Source organism: Paralichthys olivaceus, chromosome 8, assembly GCF_024713975.1.
Source record: "Paralichthys olivaceus isolate ysfri-2021 chromosome 8, ASM2471397v2, whole genome shotgun sequence".
NCBI classification, from domain to species: Eukaryota; Metazoa; Chordata; class Actinopteri; order Pleuronectiformes; family Paralichthyidae; genus Paralichthys; species Paralichthys olivaceus.
In genome coordinates, this window is record NC_091100.1 from 10981091 (window position 1) to 11003648 (window position 22558).

The 22558-nt window shown below is 45.8% G+C and overlaps 2 protein-coding genes across 2 annotated transcripts in view; both read right to left on the reverse strand.

The window, feature by feature from the left end:
- Nucleotides 1–22558, reverse strand: part of LOC109637756 (mucin-2-like) — a 71481-nt gene that overhangs the window by 25397 nt on the left and 23526 nt on the right. The window contains exons 9-16 of the mRNA XM_069530589.1: nt 7551–7729; nt 7243–7307; nt 6331–6482; nt 5689–5802; nt 1832–3802; nt 1515–1690; nt 890–954; nt 105–256 (exon numbers count right to left, since the gene is read on the reverse strand). Of these exons, the coding sequence (XP_069386690.1) occupies nt 105–256; nt 890–954; nt 1515–1690; nt 1832–3802; nt 5689–5802; nt 6331–6482; nt 7243–7307; nt 7551–7729 (2874 nt within the window). The remainder of the gene's footprint in view (nt 1–104; nt 257–889; nt 955–1514; nt 1691–1831; nt 3803–5688; nt 5803–6330; nt 6483–7242; nt 7308–7550; nt 7730–22558) is intronic.
- On the reverse strand, nt 17189–20302 carry LOC138411196 (mucin-2-like; the record flags this gene model as incomplete). The annotated part of the gene is made up of 1 exon (XM_069530550.1): nt 17189–20302. A coding segment is annotated over exon 1 (3114 nt), but the record flags the coding sequence as incomplete, so codon positions are not given.

Consider the following 22558-nt stretch of genomic DNA (forward strand, 5'->3'; position numbering starts at 1 on the left):
TAAAAGATTGATTTACATGGAATGTTCAGAGAATTGCACTGTACATGTTGGAAACTTACACAATAAGTCAAAGGCTGTATTATGTAATGTTAACAACAACTTACTTGTCACAACAATGCTTGATGTGTTAACTGGAAGGGAGAAGTTGGAATTGTTGTTTGCTGCCTCCACCAGAACATTTGCCACAGCACTAGTTTCTGGCACTGAGCTGGCATTTTTGAACTGAAGCTCAGACTTTACCACAACTGATCCTGGACTGTAAGAAACAAATCATAAATATTGTGATGTGGTATTTGTGACCAGTAACTGTATATACACAGATGAGTGATGCATCTCTATTTCCTCCCACTGTCCAAAAATGAAATCAAAATATCAGTGATAAGGGTTCTGCCATCTCGTGCTTTTGGAGCCTGAGTCTGTGAAATAGTCAGCGTGGAGTCGAGCCACGGTGTCAAGGTTATGACAATAAACCCAACACACCAATCACACGTCAATCTCAGCTGTCAATCATTATGTCACACCCAATTTATCTTATCTTAAATATCTCATTTAAACCAGAAGTTTGACCTCTTGATTAAGATAATTACAAATTACAATAATTGTCAGAAACCATCTTTGGAAAAATGTATCTGACATGTATTTTTAATGTTTTTTAGAATGTCCCATATGTTAACATGGAGGGGACAGACCTTGTCTGTTGTAAGTCGAAATGATTGATTAAACAATCGATCTGATATGAATAGGGACACATACATTTTTAACAAGTTGGAGCATTTCATAATAATATATACTGACTCTGTTTTAATTACTACAGTTCCATTCAAACAGCTTTATTGAAACACGTACTATTTTCTTCTTCAGATGTTAAATAAAGTGTGAGGTCATTTACCTGAAAGAGATGATCTTAGTTCCGTTGAAGTTGTCTCCATATTGCTTCGAATAGACAGCATCAAGCTGGGGAAATAAAATTGACAAACAGTAAGATTTCCAAAAACAAGATTAGAGATGGAAGATGGTTTCAATTGCATAACCATTGCCTCATTCATTCTACATTTTTATTCAAAGCTGATCTACCAAATTTTCACTGGTTTGCCTGAATATTGCAATACTTCTTATTTTTGTTCATTTATCACTCACTCATTTCTGTACAGAGCTCTCAAGTGCTGCAGAAGTGGTTCCCAATACTCTTGTCAACACTTTCCATCTTTTTTTCAGTATCATTAACTTTGCAAAATAGTTTTTTTTCAACATTTTCACTGATTTGTCAGAAAACAAGAATGGCACTCCATACTGTGCATATCTCCACCAAGTTCAATCAAGGTGCATCAAATTTCATACAGTCTTAGATACCAGTTTCCTAAATGGGCCTGATTTCTTTCATTCATATCCATGCATGATTCCCTAGGAAATTAACATACAATCATCCCTATATTTAGTTCACCAATTCACATTGATTATGTGCATTCATATATTTATGTTAACATCCAAGTCATAAGTTATGTCTTTGTACTTACTGCTGTTTTTATTGTATTTGCTAATGTCTTGAACTCTTCGGATGATTTGTTTCCAAGTTGGGATGTAAAGTTTTGTTCCAATTTAAATTCCATCGCAACTGTTGAATCTTCTTCTTGAGTAACTGTCGTGACAACTGCTGCTGATGATCCAGATGTTGGTGAGGAGGTTGCATTGCCTAGAAGTATATAACACATTAGGCACTGACAGATTTTGTACCTCGATTATCATACAAACCACATTTAGGAATTATACAAGACCTGATAATATATTACATAAAAGGTTTTCTCTACTGAGAAGACTGAAGTGAAACTGATACCTAGAGGTGACATGGTGGAGATTAGTGGTGATGTTGAATTAAGTGGTGGTGAGGTCATGTTGACTGGTGGTAGTGAGGTCATGTTGACTGGTGGTGAGGTCATGTTGACTGGTGGTGGTGAGGTCATGTTGACTGGTGGTGAAGTCATGTTGACTGGTGGTGGTGAGGTCATGTTGACTGGTGGTGGTGAGGTCATGTTGACTGGTGGTGAGGTCATGTTGACTGGTGGTGGTGAGGTAATGTTGACTGGTGGTGGTGAAGTCATGTTGACTGGTGGTGAGGTCATGTTGACTGGTGGTGAGGTCATGTTGACTGGTGGTGAAGTCATGTTGACTGGTGGTGAGGTCATGTTGACTGGTGGTGGTGAGGTAATGTTGACTGGTGGTGGTGAAGTCATGTTGACTGGTGGTGAGGTCATGTTGACTGGTGGTGAGGTCATGTTGACTGGTGGTGAGGTCATGTTGACTGGTGGTGAGGTCATGTTGACTGGTGGTGGTGAGGTCATGTTGACTGGTGGTGAAGTCATGTTGACTGGTGGTGGTGAGGTCATGTTGACTGGTGGTGAAGTCATGTTGACTGGTGGTAGTGAAGTCATGTTGACTGGTGGTGAAGTCATGTTGACTGGTGGTGGTGAGGTCATATTTACTGGTGGTGAAGTCATGTTGACTGGTGGTGGTGAGGTCATGTTGACTGGTGGTGGTGAGGTCATGTTGACTGGTGGTGGTGAAGTCATGTTGACTGGTGGTGAGGTCATGTTGACTGGTGGTGAGGTCATGTTGACTGGTGGTGAGGTCATGTTGACTGGTGGTGGTGAGGTCATGTTGACTGGTGGTGAGGTCATGTTGACAGGTGGTGAGGTCATGTTGACTGGTGGTGAAGTCATGTTGACTGGTGGTGGTGAGGTCATGTTGACTGGTGGTGAAGTCATGTTGACTGGTGGTGGTGAGGTCATATTGACTGGTGGTGGTGAGGTCATGTTGACTGGTGGTGGTGAGGTCATGTTGACTGGTGGTGGTGAAGTCATGTTGACTGGTGGTGAAGTCATGTTGACTGGTGGTGGTGAGGTCATGTTGACTGGTGGTGAGGTCATGTTGACTGGTGGTGAGGTCATGTTGACTGGTGGTGAGGTCATGTTGACTGGTGGTGGTGAGGTCATGTTGACTGGTGGTGGTGAGGTCATGTTGACTGGTGGTGAGGTCATGTTGACTGGTGGTGAGGTCATGTTGACTGGTGGTGGTGAGGTCATGTTGACTGGTGGTGGTGAGGTCATGTTGACAGGTGGTGAGGTCATGTTGACTGGTGGTGAGGTCATGTTGACTGGTGGTGAAGTCATGTTGACTGGTGGTGGTGAGGTCATGTTGACTGGTGGTGAAGTCATGTTGACTGGTGGTGGTGAGGTCATATTGACTGGTGGTGGTGAGGTCCTGTTGACTGGTGGTGGTGAGGTCATGTTGATTGGTGGTGAGGTCATGTTGACTGGTGGTGAAGTCATGTTGACTGGTGGTGAGGTCATGTTGACTGGTGGTGAGGTCATGTTGACTGGTGGTGGTGAAGTCATGTTGACTGGTGGTGAGGTTATGTTGACTGGTTGTGAAGTCATGTTGACTGGTGGTGGTGAGGTCATGTTGACTGGTGGTGGTGAAGTCATGTTGACTGGTGGTGGTGAGGTCATGTTGACTGGTGGTGGTGAGGTCATGTTGACTGGTGGTGGTGAGGTCATATTGACTGGTGGTGAGGTCATGTTGACTGGTGGTGGTGAGGTCATGTTGACTGGTGGTGAGGTCATATTGACTGGTGGTGGTGAGGTCATGTTGACTGGTGGTGAGGTCATGTTGACTGGTGGTGGTGAGGTCATGTTGACTGGTGGTGGTGAGGTCATGTTGACTGGTGGTGAGGTCATGTTGACTGGTGGTGGTGAGGTCATGTTGACTGGTGGTGAGGTCATGTTGACTGGTGGTGATGTTTCAATTCCTGTAACAGTCAAATAAACATGGTTTTATTGGTTCCAGGATCATTTGAAGCAGTACAGACTCATGTATATAAAAAGTAAAAATAAAAATGATCACACTACATATTGCCGCATGCAAATTGTCAGAATGCAATCTTATGGAGAGTGGCGCACACAAACTTTTCATATTTATTTAGACCAAATTGTCCTTTTCAACTCAACTAGTTCATCATGTTTCCCGCTGTAATCATGCTCAAAATTTGACTTTTTCATCAGAGGGAACATTCTACTACAAATTAAGAACAATGGCAAGAAATCTCTTTCAATAACATAAAAAAGTCATTTTTGTCTGCATCTACAATATCAATACCTGAAGGTGATATGGAGGATATTAATGGTGTTATTACATTAAGTGGCAGTGAGGTCATGTTGACTGGTGGTGTGCTCATGTTGACCGGTGGTGAGGTCATGTTGACCGGTGGTGAGGTCATGGTGAGCGATGATGTGGTCATGTTGACTGGTGATGTGGTCATGTTTAATGGTGCTAAAGTCATGTTGACTGGTGTGGTTGTCATTGTGACTGGTGGTGAGGTCTTATTGACTTGTGGTGTGGTCATGTTGACTGGTGGTGAGGTCATGGTGACTGGTGGTGAAGTCACATTGACTGGTGGTGTGGTCATGTTGGCAGGTGTGGTTGTCATGTTGATTGGTGGTGAGGTCATGGTGACTGGTGGTGGTGAGGTCATGTTGACTGGTGGTGGTGAGGTCATGGTGACTGGTGGTGAGGTCTTATTGACTTGTGGTGTGGTCACATTGACTTGTGGTGTGGTCACATTGACTTGTGGTGAGGTCATTGTGACTGGTCGTAATGAGGTCAATTTGCCTGGTGGTGAGGTCATGGTGACTGGTCGTAATGAGGTCAATTTGCCTGGTGGTGAGGTCATTGTGACTGGTGGTGTGGTCATGTTGACAGGTGTGGTTGTCATTGTGACTGATGGTGAAGTCACATTGAGCAGTGGTGTTGTCATTGTGACTGGTGGTGAGGTCTTATTGACTTGTGGTGTGGTCATGTTTTCTGGTTGTGGAGAGGTCATGATGAATGCTGGTAGTGAGGTCATGTTGACTGGTGGTGGAGAGGTCAGGTTGACAGGTGCTGAAGTCACATTGACTTGTAGTGTTGTCATGGTGACTGGTGGTGACGTCACATTGACTGGTGGTTTTGTCATTGTGACTGGTGATGAGGTCTTATTGACTTGTGGTGTGGTCATGTTGACTAGTGGTGAAGTCACATTGAGTGGTGGTGTGGTCATGTTGACAGGTGTGGTTGTCATTGTGACTGATGGTGAAGTCACATTGAGCAGTGGTGTTGTCATTGTGTCTAGTGGTGAGGTCTTATTGACTTGTGGTGTGGTCATGTTGACTGGTGGTGAGGTCTTATTGACTTGTGTTGTGGTCATGTTGACTGGTGGTGAGGTCTTATTGACTTGTGGTGTGGTCATGTTGACTGGTGATGAAGTCACATTGACTGGTGGTGTGGTCATGTTTATTGATGGCGAGGTCATGTTCACTGGTGGTGTTGTCATGTTGACTGGTGCTGAGATCATGTTGACTGGTGGTGGTGAGGTCATGTTGACAGGTGCTGAAGTCACATTGACTTGTAGTGTTGTCATGGTGACTGGTGGTGAAGTCACATTGACTTGTGGTGTGGTCATGGTGACTGGTGGTGAGGTCATGTTGACTGGTGGTGTTGTCATGGTGACTGGTGGTGAGCTCATGTTTATTGATGGCGAGGTCATGTTCACTGGTGGTGTTGTCATGTTGACTGGTGCTGAGATCATGTTGACTGGTGGTGAGGTCTTATTGACTTGTGGTGTCGTCATGTTTTCTGGTGGTGTGGTCATGTTCAAACCTGTTGAGCCAGTTGTAACATTGGTTGCAGCAATTGTAGCAACGGTGAGGTTGGCAGCTGAAGTGATAGGCACAGTTGAAACAGTTGCTGGGGTTGATGTTGGTGAAATAGTTCCTGTCACAACCAAAAGAACAGTGTTAACAGGTTTCAGGATCTTTTGAAGCATTACAAAATGCATCTATACAAACCGTAAACACAAAAAACTGTTAATCTACATATCACATCACAAAAATGATAGTTTATATAGGAGGTCTAAGTTTTTTTGGCTCTTAGCTGTGTCACCACAAAACATGCTAAAGATTGACCTTTTTAATCGAAGGGAAAATGCGATTACAAACTAAGCACACTGGCTGTACATTTCTTTCAATCAAATAAAAATGTGTAGTTACCCTGGACAACATGATATTCAGCATCTAAAATACTAACATGAGCAAGTAAACAATACTGTCCAGTAAATCTCAAAGGATACCCCCTTATTCTACTAAACCTTCATTAAATACCATTATGAATAGATGAGTATTTGACATATTTACAGATTTAAAAGATTGATTTACATGGAATGTTCAGAGAATTGCACTGTACATGTTGGAAACTTACACAATAAGTCAAAGGCTGTATTATGTAATGTTAACAACAACTTACTTGTTACAACAATGCTTGATGTGTTAACTGGAAGGGAGAAGTTGGAATTGTTGTTTGCTGCCTCCACCAGAACATTTGCCACAGCACTAGTTTCTGGCACTGAGCTGGCATTTTTGAACTGAAGCTCAGAATTTACCACAACTGATCCTGGACTGTAAGAAACAAATCATAAATATTGTGATGTGGTATTTGTGACCAGTAACTGTATATACACAGATGAGTGATGCATCTCTATTTCCTCCCACTGTCCAAAAATGAAATCAAAATATCAGTGATAAGGGTTCTGCCATCTCGTGCTTTTGGAGCCTGAGTCTGTGAAATAGTCATCGTGGAGTCGAGCCACGGTGTCAAGGTTATGACAATAAACCCAACACACCAATCACACGTCAATCTCAGCTGTCAATCATTATGTCACACCCAATTTCTCTTATCTTAAATATCTCATTTAAACCAGAAGTTTGACCTCTTGATTAAGATAATTACAAATTACAATAATTGTCAGAAACCATCTTTGGAAAAATGTATTTGACATGTATTTTGAAGGTTTTTTAAAATGTCCCATATGTTAACATGGAGGGGACAGACTTTGTCTGTTGTAAGCCATTGGCGTGTGATCCAGATATTTGGCTTCACTTTTGGAAGCTGTCATGTCATCCTTCTTTATTTACGGCCATTGTTATTGACATATCAAAATAAAAGCATAATGTGCTGCAGACATTTAATAAAGTCAAAATGATTGATTAAACAATCAATCTGATATGAATAAGGACACATACATTTTTAACAAGTTGGAGCATTTCATAATCGTATATACTGACTCTGTTTTAATTACTACAGTTCCATTCAAACAGCTTTAGTGAAACACGTACTATTTTCTTCTTCAGATGTTAAATAAAGTGTGAAGTCATTTACCTGAAAGAGATGATCTTAGTTCCGATGAAGTTGTCTCCATATTGCTTCGAATAGACAGCATCAAGCTGGGGAAATAAAATTGACAAACAGTAAGATTTCCAAAAACAGGATTAGAGATGGAAGATGGTTTCAGTTGCATATCCTGCCTCATTTTGGTCATTCATTCTACATTTTCATTTCACAGCTGGATCATCTCTGTCTCCAATATTAATTTCCAGGATTATGAGTAATGTATCCAAACATTCACTGATCTGCCAAGAGTTTATTCAGTATGTATCAAACTGATAAAGTCATTTTATTGTACTTACTAATGTTTTTATTTCGTTTTCTAATGTCTTGTACTCTTCAGAGGATTTGTCTGTAAGTTGTGATGTGAAGTTTTTCTTCAGCGAAAATGTCATGGCAACTTTTCCTTCCTCTTGTGCTGTAGCTGTTGTGACAGCAGGTTGTGCAAATGTTCCAGATGTTGGTGGCGAGGTTTCATTGCCTGTAAATATATGAAATATCAGTTAGTGAAATTTTACAAATTACCAATTATGTAAACTAGATTTTTCAACAATGCATTTCTTGATGCTGATGTTAAATGACATTTAAAAAAGGTTTGTCTACTGAGAAAAATGCTTTTGTAATGACCGGTGGAGACTGCAATACCTAAAGGTGACATGGAGGATATTTGTGGTAAAACGACACTGAATGGTGTGGAGGTCATTTTGACTGTTGGTGTGGAGGTCATGTTGAGTGGTGGAGGAGAGGTGATGTTGACCTGTGCTGAGATCATGTTGACGGGTGTGATTGTCATGGTGACTCTTGGTGTGGTCATGTTTACTTGTGATGAAGTCATGTTTAATGCTGGTGAGGTAATGTTGACTGGCAGGCCTGTCATGGTGACTGTTGGTGAAGTGACATTGACTGGTGGTTTTGTCATTGTGACTGGTGGTGAGGTCTCATTGACTTGTGGTGTTGTCATGTTTTCTGGTGGTGTTGTCATGTTTTCTGGTGGTGTTGTCATGTTGACTGGTGGTGAGGTCATGGTGACTGGTGGTGAAGTCACATTGACTTGTGATGTTTTCATGGTGACTGGTGGTGAGGTCATGGTGACTGGTGGTGAAGTCACATTGACTTGTGGTGTTTTCATGGTGACTGGTGGTGAGGTCATTGTGACTGGTGGTGTTTTCATGCTGACTGGTGGTGAGGTCATGTTGACTGGTGGTGTTTTCATGGTGACTGGTGGTGAGGTCATGTTGACTGAAGGTGGTGAGGTGACGTTGACTGGTGCGGAGGTCATGTTAACAGGTGGGGTTGTCATGGTGACTGGTGGTGAGGTCATGTTGACTGGTGGGGTTGTCATTGTGTCTGGTGGTGAGGTCTTATTGATTTGTGGTGTGGTCATGTTGACTGGTGATGAAGTCACATTGACTGGTGGTGTTGTCATGGTGACTGGTGGTGAAGTCACATTGACTGGTGGTTTTGTCATTGTGACTGGTGATGAGGTCTTATTGACTTGTGGTGTTGTCATTGTGTCTGGTGGTGAGGTCTTATTGATTTGTGGTGTGGTCATGTTGACTGGTGATGAAGTCACATTGACTGGTGGTGTGGTCATGTTGACAGGTGTGGTTGTCATTGTGACAGGTGGTGAAGTCACATTGAGCAGTGGTGTTGTCATTGTGACTAGTGGTGAGGTCCTATTGACTTGTGGTGTTGTCATGTTGACTGATGGTGACATCATGGTGGCTGGTGATGAGGTCATGTTGAAAGGTGAGGTTGTCATGGTGACTGGTGGTGAAGTCACATTGACTGGTGGTGTGGTCATGTTGACAGGTGTGGTTGTCATTGTGATAGGTGGTGAAGTCACATTGACTGGTGGTTTGGTCATGTTGACTTGTGGTGAGGTCTTATTGACTTGTGGTTTGGTCATGGTGACTGGTGGAGAGGTAATGGTGACTGGTGCTAGTGAGATCAATTTGCCTGGTGGTGTTTTCATGGTGACTTGTGGTGAAGTCACATTGACTTGTGGTGTTTTCATGGTGACTGGTGGTGAGGTCATGGTGACTGGTGGTGAAGTCACATTGACTTGTGGTGTTTTCATGGTGACTGGTGGTGAGGTCATTGTGACTGGTGGTGTTTTCATGGTGACTGGTGGTGAGGTCATCTTGACTGGTGGTGTTTTCATGGTGACTGGTGGTGAGGTCATGTTGACTGGTGGTGATTTCATGGTGACTGGTGATGAGGTCATGTTGACTGAAGGTAGTGAGGTGACGTTGACTGGTGCTGAGGTCATGTTAACAGGTGGAGTTGTCATGGTGACTGGTGGTGTTTTCATGGTGACTGGTGGTGAGGTCATGTTGACTGAAGGTGGTGAGGTGACGTTGACTGGTGCTGAGGTCATGTTAACAGGTGGAGTTGTCATGGTGACTGGTGGTGAGGTCATGTTGACTGGTGGGGTTGTCATGGTGACTGGTGGTGAGGTCATGTTTATTGATGGTGAGGTCATGTTCACTGGTGGTGTGGTAATGTTGACTGGTGCTGAGATCATGTTGACTGGTGGTGAGGTCTTATTGACTTGTGGTGTGGTCATGTTGACTGGTGGTGAGGTCATGGTGTCTGGTGGTGAAGTCACCTTGACTGGTGTTGTAGTCATTGTGACAGGTGGTGAGGTCATGGTGACTGTTGGTGGTGAGGTCATGTTGACTTGTGGTGTGGTCATGTTGACTGGTGGTGAGGTCTTATTGACTTGTGGTGTGGTCATGTTGACTAGTGGTGAAGTCACATTGAGTGGTGGTGAGGTCATGTTGACAGGTGTGGTTGTCATTGTGACTGATGGTGAAGTCACATTGAGCAGTGGTGTTGTCATTGTGACTAGTGGTGAGGTCTTATTGACTTGTGGTGTTGTCATGTTGACTGATGGTGACGTCATGGTGGCTGGTGATGAGGTCATGTTGAAAGGTGAGGTTGTCATTGTGACAGGTGGTGAAGTCACATTGACTTGTGGTTTGGTCATGTTGACTTGTGGTGAAGTCACATCGACTGGTGGTGTGGTCATGTTGACTGATGGTGACGTCATGGTGACTGGTGGTGAGGTCATGTTGAAACGTGAGGTTGTCATTGTGACAGGTGGTGAAGTCACATTGACTTGTGGTTTGGTCATGTTGACTGGTGGTGGTGAGGTCATGTTTACTGGTGGTGAAGTCATGTTGACTGGTGGTGGTGAGGTCATGTTGACTGGTGGTGGTGAGGTCATGTTGACTGGTGGTGGTGAGGTCATGTTGACTGGTGGTGGTGAGGTCATGTTGACTGGTGGTTTTGTCATTGTGACTGGTGATGAGGTTATGTTGACTGGTGGTGTTTTCATGGTGACTGGTGGTGAGGTCATGTTAACAGGTGGGGTTGTCATGGTGACTGGTGCTAGTGAGGTCAATTTGCGTGGTGGTGAGGTCATTGTGACTGGTTGTGATTTCATGATGAGTGATGGTGATGATATGTTGACTGGTGGTGTTTTCATGGTGACTGGTGGTGAGGTCATGTTGACTGGTGGGGTTGTCATGGTGACTGGTGGTGAGGTCATGTTTATTGATGGCGAGGTCATGTTCACTGGTGGTGTTGTCATGTTGACTGGTGCTGAGATCATGTTGACTGGTGGTGAGGTCATGGTGTCTGGTGGTGAAGTCACCTTGACTGGTGTTGTAGTCATTGTGACAGGTGGTGAGGTCATGGTGACTGTTGGTGGTGAGGTCATGTTGACAGGTGCTGAAGTCACATTGACTTGTAGTGTTGTCATTGTGACTGGTGATGAGGTCTTATTGACTTGTGGTGTGGTCATGTTGACTAGTGGTGAAGTCACATTGAGTGGTGGTGAGGTCATGTTGACAGGTGTGGTTGTCATTGTGACTGATGGTGAAGTCACATTGAGCAGTGGTGTTGTCATTGTGACTAGTGGTGAGGTCTTATTGACTTGTGGTGTTGTCATGTTGACTGATGGTGACGTCATGGTGGCTGGTGATGAGGTCATGTTGAAAGGTGAGGTTGTCATTGTGACAGGTGGTGAAGTCACATTGACTTGTGGTTTGGTCATGTTGACTTGTGGTGAAGTCACATTGACTTGTGGTTTGGTCATGTTGACTGGTGGTGGTGAGGTCATGTTTACTGGTGGTGAAGTCATGTTGACTGGTGGTGGTGAGGTCATGTTGACTGGTGGTGGTGAGGTCATGTTGACTGGTGGTGGTGAGGTCATGTTGACTGGTGGTTTTGTCATTGTGACTGGTGATGAGGTTATGTTGACTGGTGGTGTTTTCATGGTGACTGGTGGTGAGGTCATGTTAACAAGTGGGGTTGTCATGGTGATTGGTGCTAGTGAGGTCAATTTGCGTGGTGGTGAGGTCATTGTGACTGGTTGTGATTTCATGATGAGTGATGGTGATGATATGTTGACTGGTGGTGTTTTCATGGTGACTGGTGGTGAGGTCATGTTGACTGGTGGGGTTGTCATGGTGACTGGTGGTGAGGTCATGTTTATTGATGGCGAGGTCATGTTCACTGGTGGTGTTGTCATGTTGACTGGTGCTGAGATCATGTTGACTGGTGGTGAGGTCTTATTGACTTGTGCTGTGGTCATGTTGACTGGTGGTGAGGTCATGGTGTCTGGTGGTGAAGTCACCTTGACTGGTGTTGTAGACATTGTGACAGGTGGTGAGGTCATGGTGACTAGTGGTGGTGAGGTCATGTTGACAGGTGCTGAAGTCACATTGACTTGTAGTGTTGTCATGGTGACTGGTGGTGAAGTCACATTGACTGGTGGTTTTGTCATTGTGACTGGTGATGAGGTCTTATTGACTTGTGGTGTTGTCATTGTGTCTGGTGGTGAGGTCTTATTGATTTGTGGTGTGGTCATGTTGACTGGTGATGAAGTCACATTGACTGGTGGTGTGGTCATGTTGACAGGTGTGGTTGTCATTGTGACAGGTGGTGAAGTCACATTGAGCAGTGGTGTTGTCATTGTGACTAGTGGTGAGGTCTTATTGACTTGTGGTGTTGTCATGTTGACTGATGGTGACATCATGGTGGCTGGTGATGAGGTCATGTTGAAAGGTGAGGTTGTCATTGTGACAGGTGGTGAAGTCACATTGACTTGTGGTTTGGTCATGTTGACTTGTGGTGAGGTCTTATTGACTTGTGGTTTGGTCATGGTGACTGGTGGAGAGGTAATGGTGACTGGTGCTAGTGAGATCAATTTGCCTGGTGGTGAGGTCATGGTGACTGGTGGTGAAGTCACATTGACTTGTGGTGTTTTAATGGTGACTGGTGGTGAGGTCATGGTGACTGGTGGTGAAGTCACATTGACTTGTGGTGTTTTCATGGTGACTGGTGGTGAGGTCATTGTGACTGGTGGTGTTTTCATGGTGACTGGTGGTGAGGTCATGTTGACTGGTGGGGTTGTCATGGTGACTGGTGGTGAGGTCATGTTTATTGATGGCGAGGTCATGTTCACTGGTGGTGGGGTCATTGTGACTGGTGGTGTTTTCATGGTGACTGGTGGTGAGGTCATGTTGACTGGTGGGGTTGTCATGGTGACTGGTGGTGAGGTCATGTTTATTGATGGCGAGGTCATGTTCACTGGTGGTGAGGTCATTGTGACTGGTGGTGAGGTCTTATTGACTTGTGGTGTGGTCACATTGACTTGTGGTGTGGTCACATTGACTGGTGGTGAGGTCATTGTGACTGGTCGTAATGAGGTCAATTTGCCTGGTGGTGAGGTCATTGTGACTGGTGGTGTGGTCATGTTGACAGGTGTGGTTGTCATTGTGACTGATGGTGAAGTCACATTGAGCAGTGGTGTTGTCATTGTGACTGGTGGTGAGGTCTTATTGACTTGTGGTGTGGTCATGTTTTCTGGTTGTGGAGAGGTCATGATGAATGCTGGTAGTGAGGTCATGTTGACTGGTGGTGGAGAGGTCAGGTTGACAGGTGCTGAAGTCACATTGACTTGTAGTGTTGTCATGGTGACTGGTGGTGAAGTCACATTGACTGGTGGTTTTGACATTGTGACTGGTGATGAGGTCTTATTGACTTGTGGTGTTGTCATTGTGTCTGGTGGTGAGGTCTTATTGATTTGTGGTGTGGTCATGTTGACTGGTGATGAAGTCACATTGACTGGTGGTTTGGTCATGTTGACTTGTGGTGAGGTCTTATTGACTTGTGGTTTGGTCATGGTGACTGGTGGAGAGGTAATGGTGACTGGTGCTAGTGAGATCAATTTGCCTGGTGGTGTTTTCATGGTGACTTGTGGTGAAGTCACATTGACTTGTGGTGTTTTCATGGTGACTGGTGGTGAGGTCATGGTGACTGGTGGTGAGGTCATGGTGACTGGTGGTGAAGTCACATTGACTTGTGGTGTTTTCATGGTGACTGGTGGTGAGGTCATTGTGACTGGTGGTGTTTTCATGGGGACTGGTGGTGAGGTCATCTTGACTGGTGGTGTTTTCATGGTGACTGGTGGTGAGGTCATGTTGACTGGTGGTGATTTCATGGTGACTGGTGATGAGGTCATGTTGACTGAAGGTAGTGAGGTGACGTTGACTGGTGCTGAGGTCATGTTAACAGGTGGAGTTGTCATGGTGACTGGTGGTGTTTTCATGGTGACTGGTGGTGAGGTCATGTTGACTGAAGGTGGTGAGGTGACGTTGACTGGTGCTGAGGTCATGTTAACAGGTGGAGTTGTCATGGTGACTGGTGGTGAGGTCATGTTGACTGGTGGGGTTGTCATGGTGACTGGTGGTGAGGTCATGTTTATTGATGGTGAGGTCATGTTCACTGGTGGTGTGGTAATGTTGACTGGTGCTGAGATCATGTTGACTGGTGGTGAGGTCTTATTGACTTGTGGTGTGGTCATGTTGACTGGTGGTGAGGTCATGGTGTCTGGTGGTGAAGTCACCTTGACTGGTGTTGTAGTCATTGTGACAGGTGGTGAGGTCATGGTGACTGTTGGTGGTGAGGTCATGTTGACAGGTGCTGAAGTCACATTGACTTGTAGTGTTGTCATTGTGACTGGTGATGAGGTCTTATTGACTTGTGGTGTGGTCATGTTGACTGGTGGTGAGGTCTTATTGACTTGTGGTGTGGTCATGTTGACTAGTGGTGAAGTCACATTGAGTGGTGGTGAGGTCATGTTGACAGGTGTGGTTGTCATTGTGACTGATGGTGAAGTCACATTGAGCAGTGGTGTTGTCATTGTGACTAGTGGTGAGGTCTTATTGACTTGTGGTGTTGTCATGTTGACTGATGGTGACGTCATGGTGGCTGGTGATGAGGTCATGTTGAAAGGTGAGGTTGTCATTGTGACAGGTGGTGAAGTCACATTGACTTGTGGTTTGGTCATGTTGACTTGTGGTGAAGTCACATCGACTGGTGGTGTGGTCATGTTGACTGATGGTGACGTCATGGTGACTGGTGGTGAGGTCATGTTGAAACGTGAGGTTGTCATTGTGACAGGTGGTGAAGTCACATTGACTTGTGGTTTGGTCATGTTGACTGGTGGTGGTGAGGTCATGTTTACTGGTGGTGAAGTCATGTTGACTGGTGGTGGTGAGGTCATGTTGACTGGTGGTGGTGAGGTCATGTTGACTGGTGGTGGTGAGGTCATGTTGACTGGTGGTTTTGTCATTGTGACTGGTGATGAGGTTATGTTGACTGGTGGTGTTTTCATGGTGACTGGTGGTGAGGTCATGTTAACAGGTGGGGTTGTCATGGTGACTGGTGCTAGTGAGGTCAATTTGCGTGGTGGTGAGGTCATTGTGACTGGTTGTGATTTCATGATGAGTGATGGTGATGATATGTTGACTGGTGGTGTTTTCATGGTGACTGGTGGTGAGGTCATGTTGACTGGTGGGGTTGTCATGGTGACTGGTGGTGAGGTCATGTTTATTGATGGCGAGGTCATGTTCACTGGTGGTGTTGTCATGTTGACTGGTGCTGAGATCATGTTGACTGGTGGTGAGGTCATGGTGTCTGGTGGTGAAGTCACCTTGACTGGTGTTGTAGTCATTGTGACAGGTGGTGAGGTCATGGTGACTGTTGGTGGTGAGGTCATGTTGACAGGTGCTGAAGTCACATTGACTTGTAGTGTTGTCATTGTGACTGGTGATGAGGTCTTATTGACTTGTGGTGTGGTCATGTTGACTAGTGGTGAAGTCACATTGAGTGGTGGTGAGGTCATGTTGACAGGTGTGGTTGTCATTGTGACTGATGGTGAAGTCACATTGAGCAGTGGTGTTGTCATTGTGACTAGTGGTGAGGTCTTATTGACTTGTGGTGTTGTCATGTTGACTGATGGTGACGTCATGGTGGCTGGTGATGAGGTCATGTTGAAAGGTGAGGTTGTCATTGTGACAGGTGGTGAAGTCACATTGACTTGTGGTTTGGTCATGTTGACTTGTGGTGAAGTCACATTGACTTGTGGTTTGGTCATGTTGACTGGTGGTGGTGAGGTCATGTTTACTGGTGGTGAAGTCATGTTGACTGGTGGTGGTGAGGTCATGTTGACTGGTGGTGGTGAGGTCATGTTGACTGGTGGTGGTGAGGTCATGTTGACTGGTGGTTTTGTCATTGTGACTGGTGATGAGGTTATGTTGACTGGTGGTGTTTTCATGGTGACTGGTGGTGAGGTCATGTTAACAAGTGGGGTTGTCATGGTGATTGGTGCTAGTGAGGTCAATTTGCGTGGTGGTGAGGTCATTGTGACTGGTTGTGATTTCATGATGAGTGATGGTGATGATATGTTGACTGGTGGTGTTTTCATGGTGACTGGTGGTGAGGTCATGTTGACTGGTGGGGTTGTCATGGTGACTGGTGGTGAGGTCATGTTTATTGATGGCGAGGTCATGTTCACTGGTGGTGTTGTCATGTTGACTGGTGCTGAGATCATGTTGACTGGTGGTGAGGTCTTATTGACTTGTGCTGTGGTCATGTTGACTGGTGGTGAGGTCATGGTGTCTGGTGGTGAAGTCACCTTGACTGGTGTTGTAGACATTGTGACAGGTGGTGAGGTCATGGTGACTAGTGGTGGTGAGGTCATGTTGACAGGTGCTGAAGTCACATTGACTTGTAGTGTTGTCATGGTGACTGGTGGTGAAGTCACATTGACTGGTGGTTTTGTCATTGTGACTGGTGATGAGGTCTTATTGACTTGTGGTGTTGTCATTGTGTCTGGTGGTGAGGTCTTATTGATTTGTGGTGTGGTCATGTTGACTGGTGATGAAGTCACATTGACTGGTGGTGTGGTCATGTTGACAGGTGTGGTTGTCATTGTGACAGGTGGTGAAGTCACATTGAGCAGTGGTGTTGTCATTGTGACTAGTGGTGAGGTCTTATTGACTTGTGGTGTTGTCATGTTGACTGATGGTGACATCATGGTGGCTGGTGATGAGGTCATGTTGAAAGGTGAGGTTGTCATTGTGACAGGTGGTGAAGTCACATTGACTTGTGGTTTGGTCATGTTGACTTGTGGTGAGGTCTTATTGACTTGTGGTTTGGTCATGGTGACTGGTGGAGAGGTAATGGTGACTGGTGCTAGTGAGATCAATTTGCCTGGTGGTGAGGTCATGGTGACTGGTGGTGAAGTCACATTGACTTGTGGTGTTTTAATGGTGACTGGTGGTGAGGTCATGGTGACTGGTGGTGAAGTCACATTGACTTGTGGTGTTTTCATGGTGACTGGTGGTGAGGTCATTGTGACTGGTGGTGTTTTCATGGTGACTGGTGGTGAGGTCATGTTGACTGGTGGGGTTGTCATGGTGACTGGTGGTGAGGTCATGTTTATTGATGGCGAGGTCATGTTCACTGGTGGTGGGGTCATTGTGACTGGTGGTGTTTTCATGGTGACTGGTGGTGAGGTCATGTTGACTGGTGGGGTTGTCATGGTGACTGGTGGTGAGGTCATGTTTATTGATGGCGAGGTCATGTTCACTGGTGGTGAGGTCATTGTGACTGGTGGTGAGGTCTTATTGACTTGTGGTGTGGTCACATTGACTTGTGGTGTGGTCACATTGACTGGTGGTGAGGTCATTGTGACTGGTCGTAATGAGGTCAATTTGCCTGGTGGTGAGGTCATTGTGACTGGTGGTGTGGTCATGTTGACAGGTGTGGTTGTCATTGTGACTGATGGTGAAGTCACATTGAGCAGTGGTGTTGTCATTGTGACTGGTGGTGAGGTCTTATTGACTTGTGGTGTGGTCATGTTTTCTGGTTGTGGAGAGGTCATGATGAATGCTGGTAGTGAGGTCATGTTGACTGGTGGTGGAGAGGTCAGGTTGACAGGTGCTGAAGTCACATTGACTTGTAGTGTTGTCATGGTGACTGGTGGTGAAGTCACATTGACTGGTGGTTTTGACATTGTGACTGGTGATGAGGTCTTATTGACTTGTGGTGTTGTCATTGTGTCTGGTGGTGAGGTCTTATTGATTTGTGGTGTGGTCATGTTGACTGGTGATGAAGTCACATTGACTGGTGGTTTGGTCATGTTGACTTGTGGTGAGGTCTTATTGACTTGTGGTTTGGTCATGGTGACTGGTGGAGAGGTAATGGTGACTGGTGCTAGTGAGATCAATTTGCCTGGTGGTGTTTTCATGGTGACTTGTGGTGAAGTCACATTGACTTGTGGTGTTTTCATGGTGACTGGTGGTGAGGTCATGGTGACTGGTGGTGAGGTCATGGTGACTGGTGGTGAAGTCACATTGACTTGTGGTGTTTTCATGGTGACTGGTGGTGAGGTCATTGTGACTGGTGGTGTTTTCATGGTGACTGGTGGTGAGGTCATCTTGACTGGTGGTGTTTTCATGGTGACTGGTGGTGAGGTCATGTTGACTGGTGGTGTTTTCATGGTGACTGGTGATGAGGTCATGTTGACTGAAGGTAGTGAGGTGACGTTGACTGCTGCTGAGGTCATGTTAACAGGTGGAGTTGTCATGGTGACTGGTGGTGTTTTCATGGTGACTGGTGGTGAGGTCATGTTGACTGAAGGTGGTGAGGTGACGTTGACTGGTGCTGAGGTCATGTTAACAGGTGGAGTTGTCATGGTGACTGGTGGTGAGGTCATGTTGACTGGTGGGGTTGTCATGGTGACTGGTGGTGAGGTCATGTTTATTGATGGTGAGGTCATGTTCACTGGTGGTGTGGTAATGTTGACTGGTGCTGAGATCATGTTGACTGGTGGTGAGGTCTTATTGACTTGTGGTGTGGTCATGTTGACTGGTGGTGAGGTCATGGTGTCTGGTGGTGAAGTCACCTTGACTGGTGTTGTAGTCATTGTGACAGGTGGTGAGGTCATGGTGACTGTTGGTGGTGAGGTCATGTTGACAGGTGCTGAAGTCACATTGACTTGTAGTGTTGTCATTGTGACTGGTGATGAGGTCTTATTGACTTGTGGTGTGGTCATGTTGACTGGTGGTGAGGTCTTATTGACTTGTGGTGTGGTCATGTTGACTAGTGGTGAAGTCACATTGAGTGGTGGTGAGGTCATGTTGACAGGTGTGGTTGTCATTGTGACTGATGGTGAAGTCACATTGAGCAGTGGTGTTGTCATTGTGACTAGTGGTGAGGTCTTATTGACTTGTGGTGTTGTCATGTTGACTGATGGTGACGTCATGGTGGCTGGTGATGAGGTCATGTTGAAAGGTGAGGTTGTCATTGTGACAGGTGGTGAAGTCACATTGACTTGTGGTTTGGTCATGTTGACTTGTGGTGAAGTCACATCGACTGGTGGTGTGGTCATGTTGACTGATGGTGACGTCATGGTGACTGGTGGTGAGGTCATGTTGAAAGGTGAGGTTGTCATTGTGACAGGTGGTGAAGTCACATTGACTTGTGGTTTGGTCATGTTGACTGGTGGTGGTGAGGTCATGTTTACTGGTGGTGAAGTCATGTTGACTGGTGGTGGTGAGGTCATGTTGACTGGTGGTGGTGAGGTCATGTTGACTGGTGGTGGTGAGGTCATGTTGACTGGTGGTTTTGTCATTGTGACTGGTGATGAGGTTATGTTGACTGGTGGTGTTTTCATGGTGACTGGTGGTGAGGTCATGTTAACAGGTGGGGTTGTCATGGTGACTGGTGCTAGTGAGGTCAATTTGCGTGGTGGTGAGGTCATTGTGACTGGTTGTGATTTCATGATGAGTGATGGTGATGATATGTTGACTGGTGGTGTTTTCATGGTGACTGGTGGTGAGGTCATGTTGACTGGTGGGGTTGTCATGGTGACTGGTGGTGAGGTCATGTTTATTGATGGCGAGGTCATGTTCACTGGTGGTGTTGTCATGTTGACTGGTGCTGAGATCATGTTGACTGGTGGTGAGGTCTTATTGACTTGTGCTGTGGTCATGTTGACTGGTGGTGAGGTCATGGTGTCTGGTGGTGAAGTCACCTTGACTGGTGTTGTAGTCATTGTGACAGGTGGTGAGGTCATGGTGACTAGTGGTGGTGAGGTCATGTTGACAGGTGCTGAAGTCACATTGACTTGTAGTGTTGTCATGGTGACTGGTGGTGAAGTCACATTGACTGGTGGTTTTGTCATTGTGACTGGTGATGAGGTCTTATTGACTTGTGGTGTTGTCATTGTGTCTGGTGGTGAGGTCTTATTGATTTGTGGTGTGGTCATGTTGACTGGTGATGAAGTCACATTGACTGGTGGTGTGGTCATGTTGACAGGTGTGGTTGTCATTGTGACAGGTGGTGAAGTCACATTGAGCAGTGGTGTTGTCATTGTGACTAGTGGTGAGGTCTTATTGACTTGTGGTGTTGTCATGTTGACTGATGGTGACATCATGGTGGCTGGTGATGAGGTCATGTTGAAAGGTGAGGTTGTCATTGTGACAGGTGGTGAAGTCACATTGACTTGTGGTTTGGTCATGTTGACTTGTGGTGAGGTCTTATTGACTTGTGGTTTGGTCATGGTGACTGGTGGAGAGGTAATGGTGACTGGTGCTAGTGAGATCAATTTGCCTGGTGGTGAGGTCATGGTGACTGGTGGTGAAGTCACATTGACTTGTGGTGTTTTAATGGTGACTGGTGGTGAGGTCATGGTGACTGGTGGTGAAGTCACATTGACTTGTGGTGTTTTCATGGTGACTGGTGGTGAGGTCATTGTGACTGGTGGTGTTTTCATGGTGACTGGTGGTGAGGTCATGTTGACTGGTGGGGTTGTCATGGTGACTGGTGGTGAGGTCATGTTTATTGATGGCGAGGTCATGTTCACTGGTGGTGGGGTCATTGTGACTGGTGGTGTTTTCATGGTGACTGGTGGTGAGGTCATGTTGACTGGTGGGGTTGTCATGGTGACTGGTGGTGAGGTCATGTTTATTGATGGCGAGGTCATGTTCACTGGTGGTGAGGTCATTGTGACTGGTGGTGAGGTCTTATTGACTTGTGGTGTGGTCACATTGACTTGTGGTGTGGTCACATTGACTGGTGGTGAGGTCATTGTGACTGGTCGTAATGAGGTCAATTTGCCTGGTGGTGAGGTCATTGTGACTGGTGGTGTGGTCATGTTGACAGGTGTGGTTGTCATTGTGACTGATGGTGAAGTCACATTGAGCAGTGGTGTTGTCATTGTGACTGGTGGTGAGGTCTTATTGACTTGTGGTGTGGTCATGTTTTCTGGTTGTGGAGAGGTCATGATGAATGCTGGTAGTGAGGTCATGTTGACTGGTGGTGGAGAGGTCAGGTTGACAGGTGCTGAAGTCACATTGACTTGTAGTGTTGTCATGGTGACTGGTGGTGAAGTCACATTGACTGGTGGTTTTGACATTGTGACTGGTGATGAGGTCTTATTGACTTGTGGTGTTGTCATTGTGTCTGGTGGTGAGGTCTTATTGATTTGTGGTGTGGTCATGTTGACTGGTGATGAAGTCACATTGACTGGTGGTTTGGTCATGTTGACTTGTGGTGAGGTCTTATTGACTTGTGGTTTGGTCATGGTGACTGGTGGAGAGGTAATGGTGACTGGTGCTAGTGAGATCAATTTGCCTGGTGGTGTTTTCATGGTGACTTGTGGTGAAGTCACATTGACTTGTGGTGTTTTCATGGTGACTGGTGGTGAGGTCATGGTGACTGGTGGTGAGGTCATGGTGACTGGTGGTGAAGTCACATTGACTTGTGGTGTTTTCATGGTGACTGGTGGTGAGGTCATTGTGACTGGTGGTGTTTTCATGGTGACTGGTGGTGAGGTCATCTTGACTGGTGGTGTTTTCATGGTGACTGGTGGTGAGGTCATGTTGACTGGTGGTGATTTCATGGTGACTGGTGATGAGGTCATGTTGACTGAAGGTAGTGAGGTGACGTTGACTGGTGCTGAGGTCATGTTAACAGGTGGAGTTGTCATGGTGACTGGTGGTGTTTTCATGGTGACTGGTGGTGAGGTCATGTTGACTGAAGGTGGTGAGGTGACGTTGACTGGTGCTGAGGTCATGTTAACAGGTGGAGTTGTCATGGTGACTGGTGGTGAGGTCATGTTGACTGGTGGGGTTGTCATGGTGACTGGTGGTGAGGTCATGTTTATTGATGGTGAGGTCATGTTCACTGGTGGTGTGGTAATGTTGACTGGTGCTGAGATCATGTTGACTGGTGGTGAGGTCTTATTGACTTGTGGTGTGGTCATGTTGACTGGTGGTGAGGTCATGGTGTCTGGTGGTGAAGTCACCTTGACTGGTGTTGTAGTCATTGTGACAGGTGGTGAGGTCATGGTGACTGTTGGTGGTGAGGTCATGTTGACAGGTGCTGAAGTCACATTGACTTGTAGTGTTGTCATTGTGACTGGTGATGAGGTCTTATTGACTTGTGGTGTGGTCATGTTGACTGGTGGTGAGGTCTTATTGACTTGTGGTGTGGTCATGTTGACTAGTGGTGAAGTCACATTGAGTGGTGGTGAGGTCATGTTGACAGGTGTGGTTGTCATTGTGACTGATGGTGAAGTCACATTGAGCAGTGGTGTTGTCATTGTGACTAGTGGTGAGGTCTTATTGACTTGTGGTGTTGTCATGTTGACTGATGGTGACGTCATGGTGGCTGGTGATGAGGTCATGTTGAAAGGTGAGGTTGTCATTGTGACAGGTGGTGAAGTCACATTGACTTGTGGTTTGGTCATGTTGACTTGTGGTGAAGTCACATCGACTGGTGGTGTGGTCATGTTGACTGATGGTGACGTCATGGTGACTGGTGGTGAGGTCATGTTGAAACGTGAGGTTGTCATTGTGACAGGTGGTGAAGTCACATTGACTTGTGGTTTGGTCATGTTGACTGGTGGTGGTGAGGTCATGTTTACTGGTGGTGAAGTCATGTT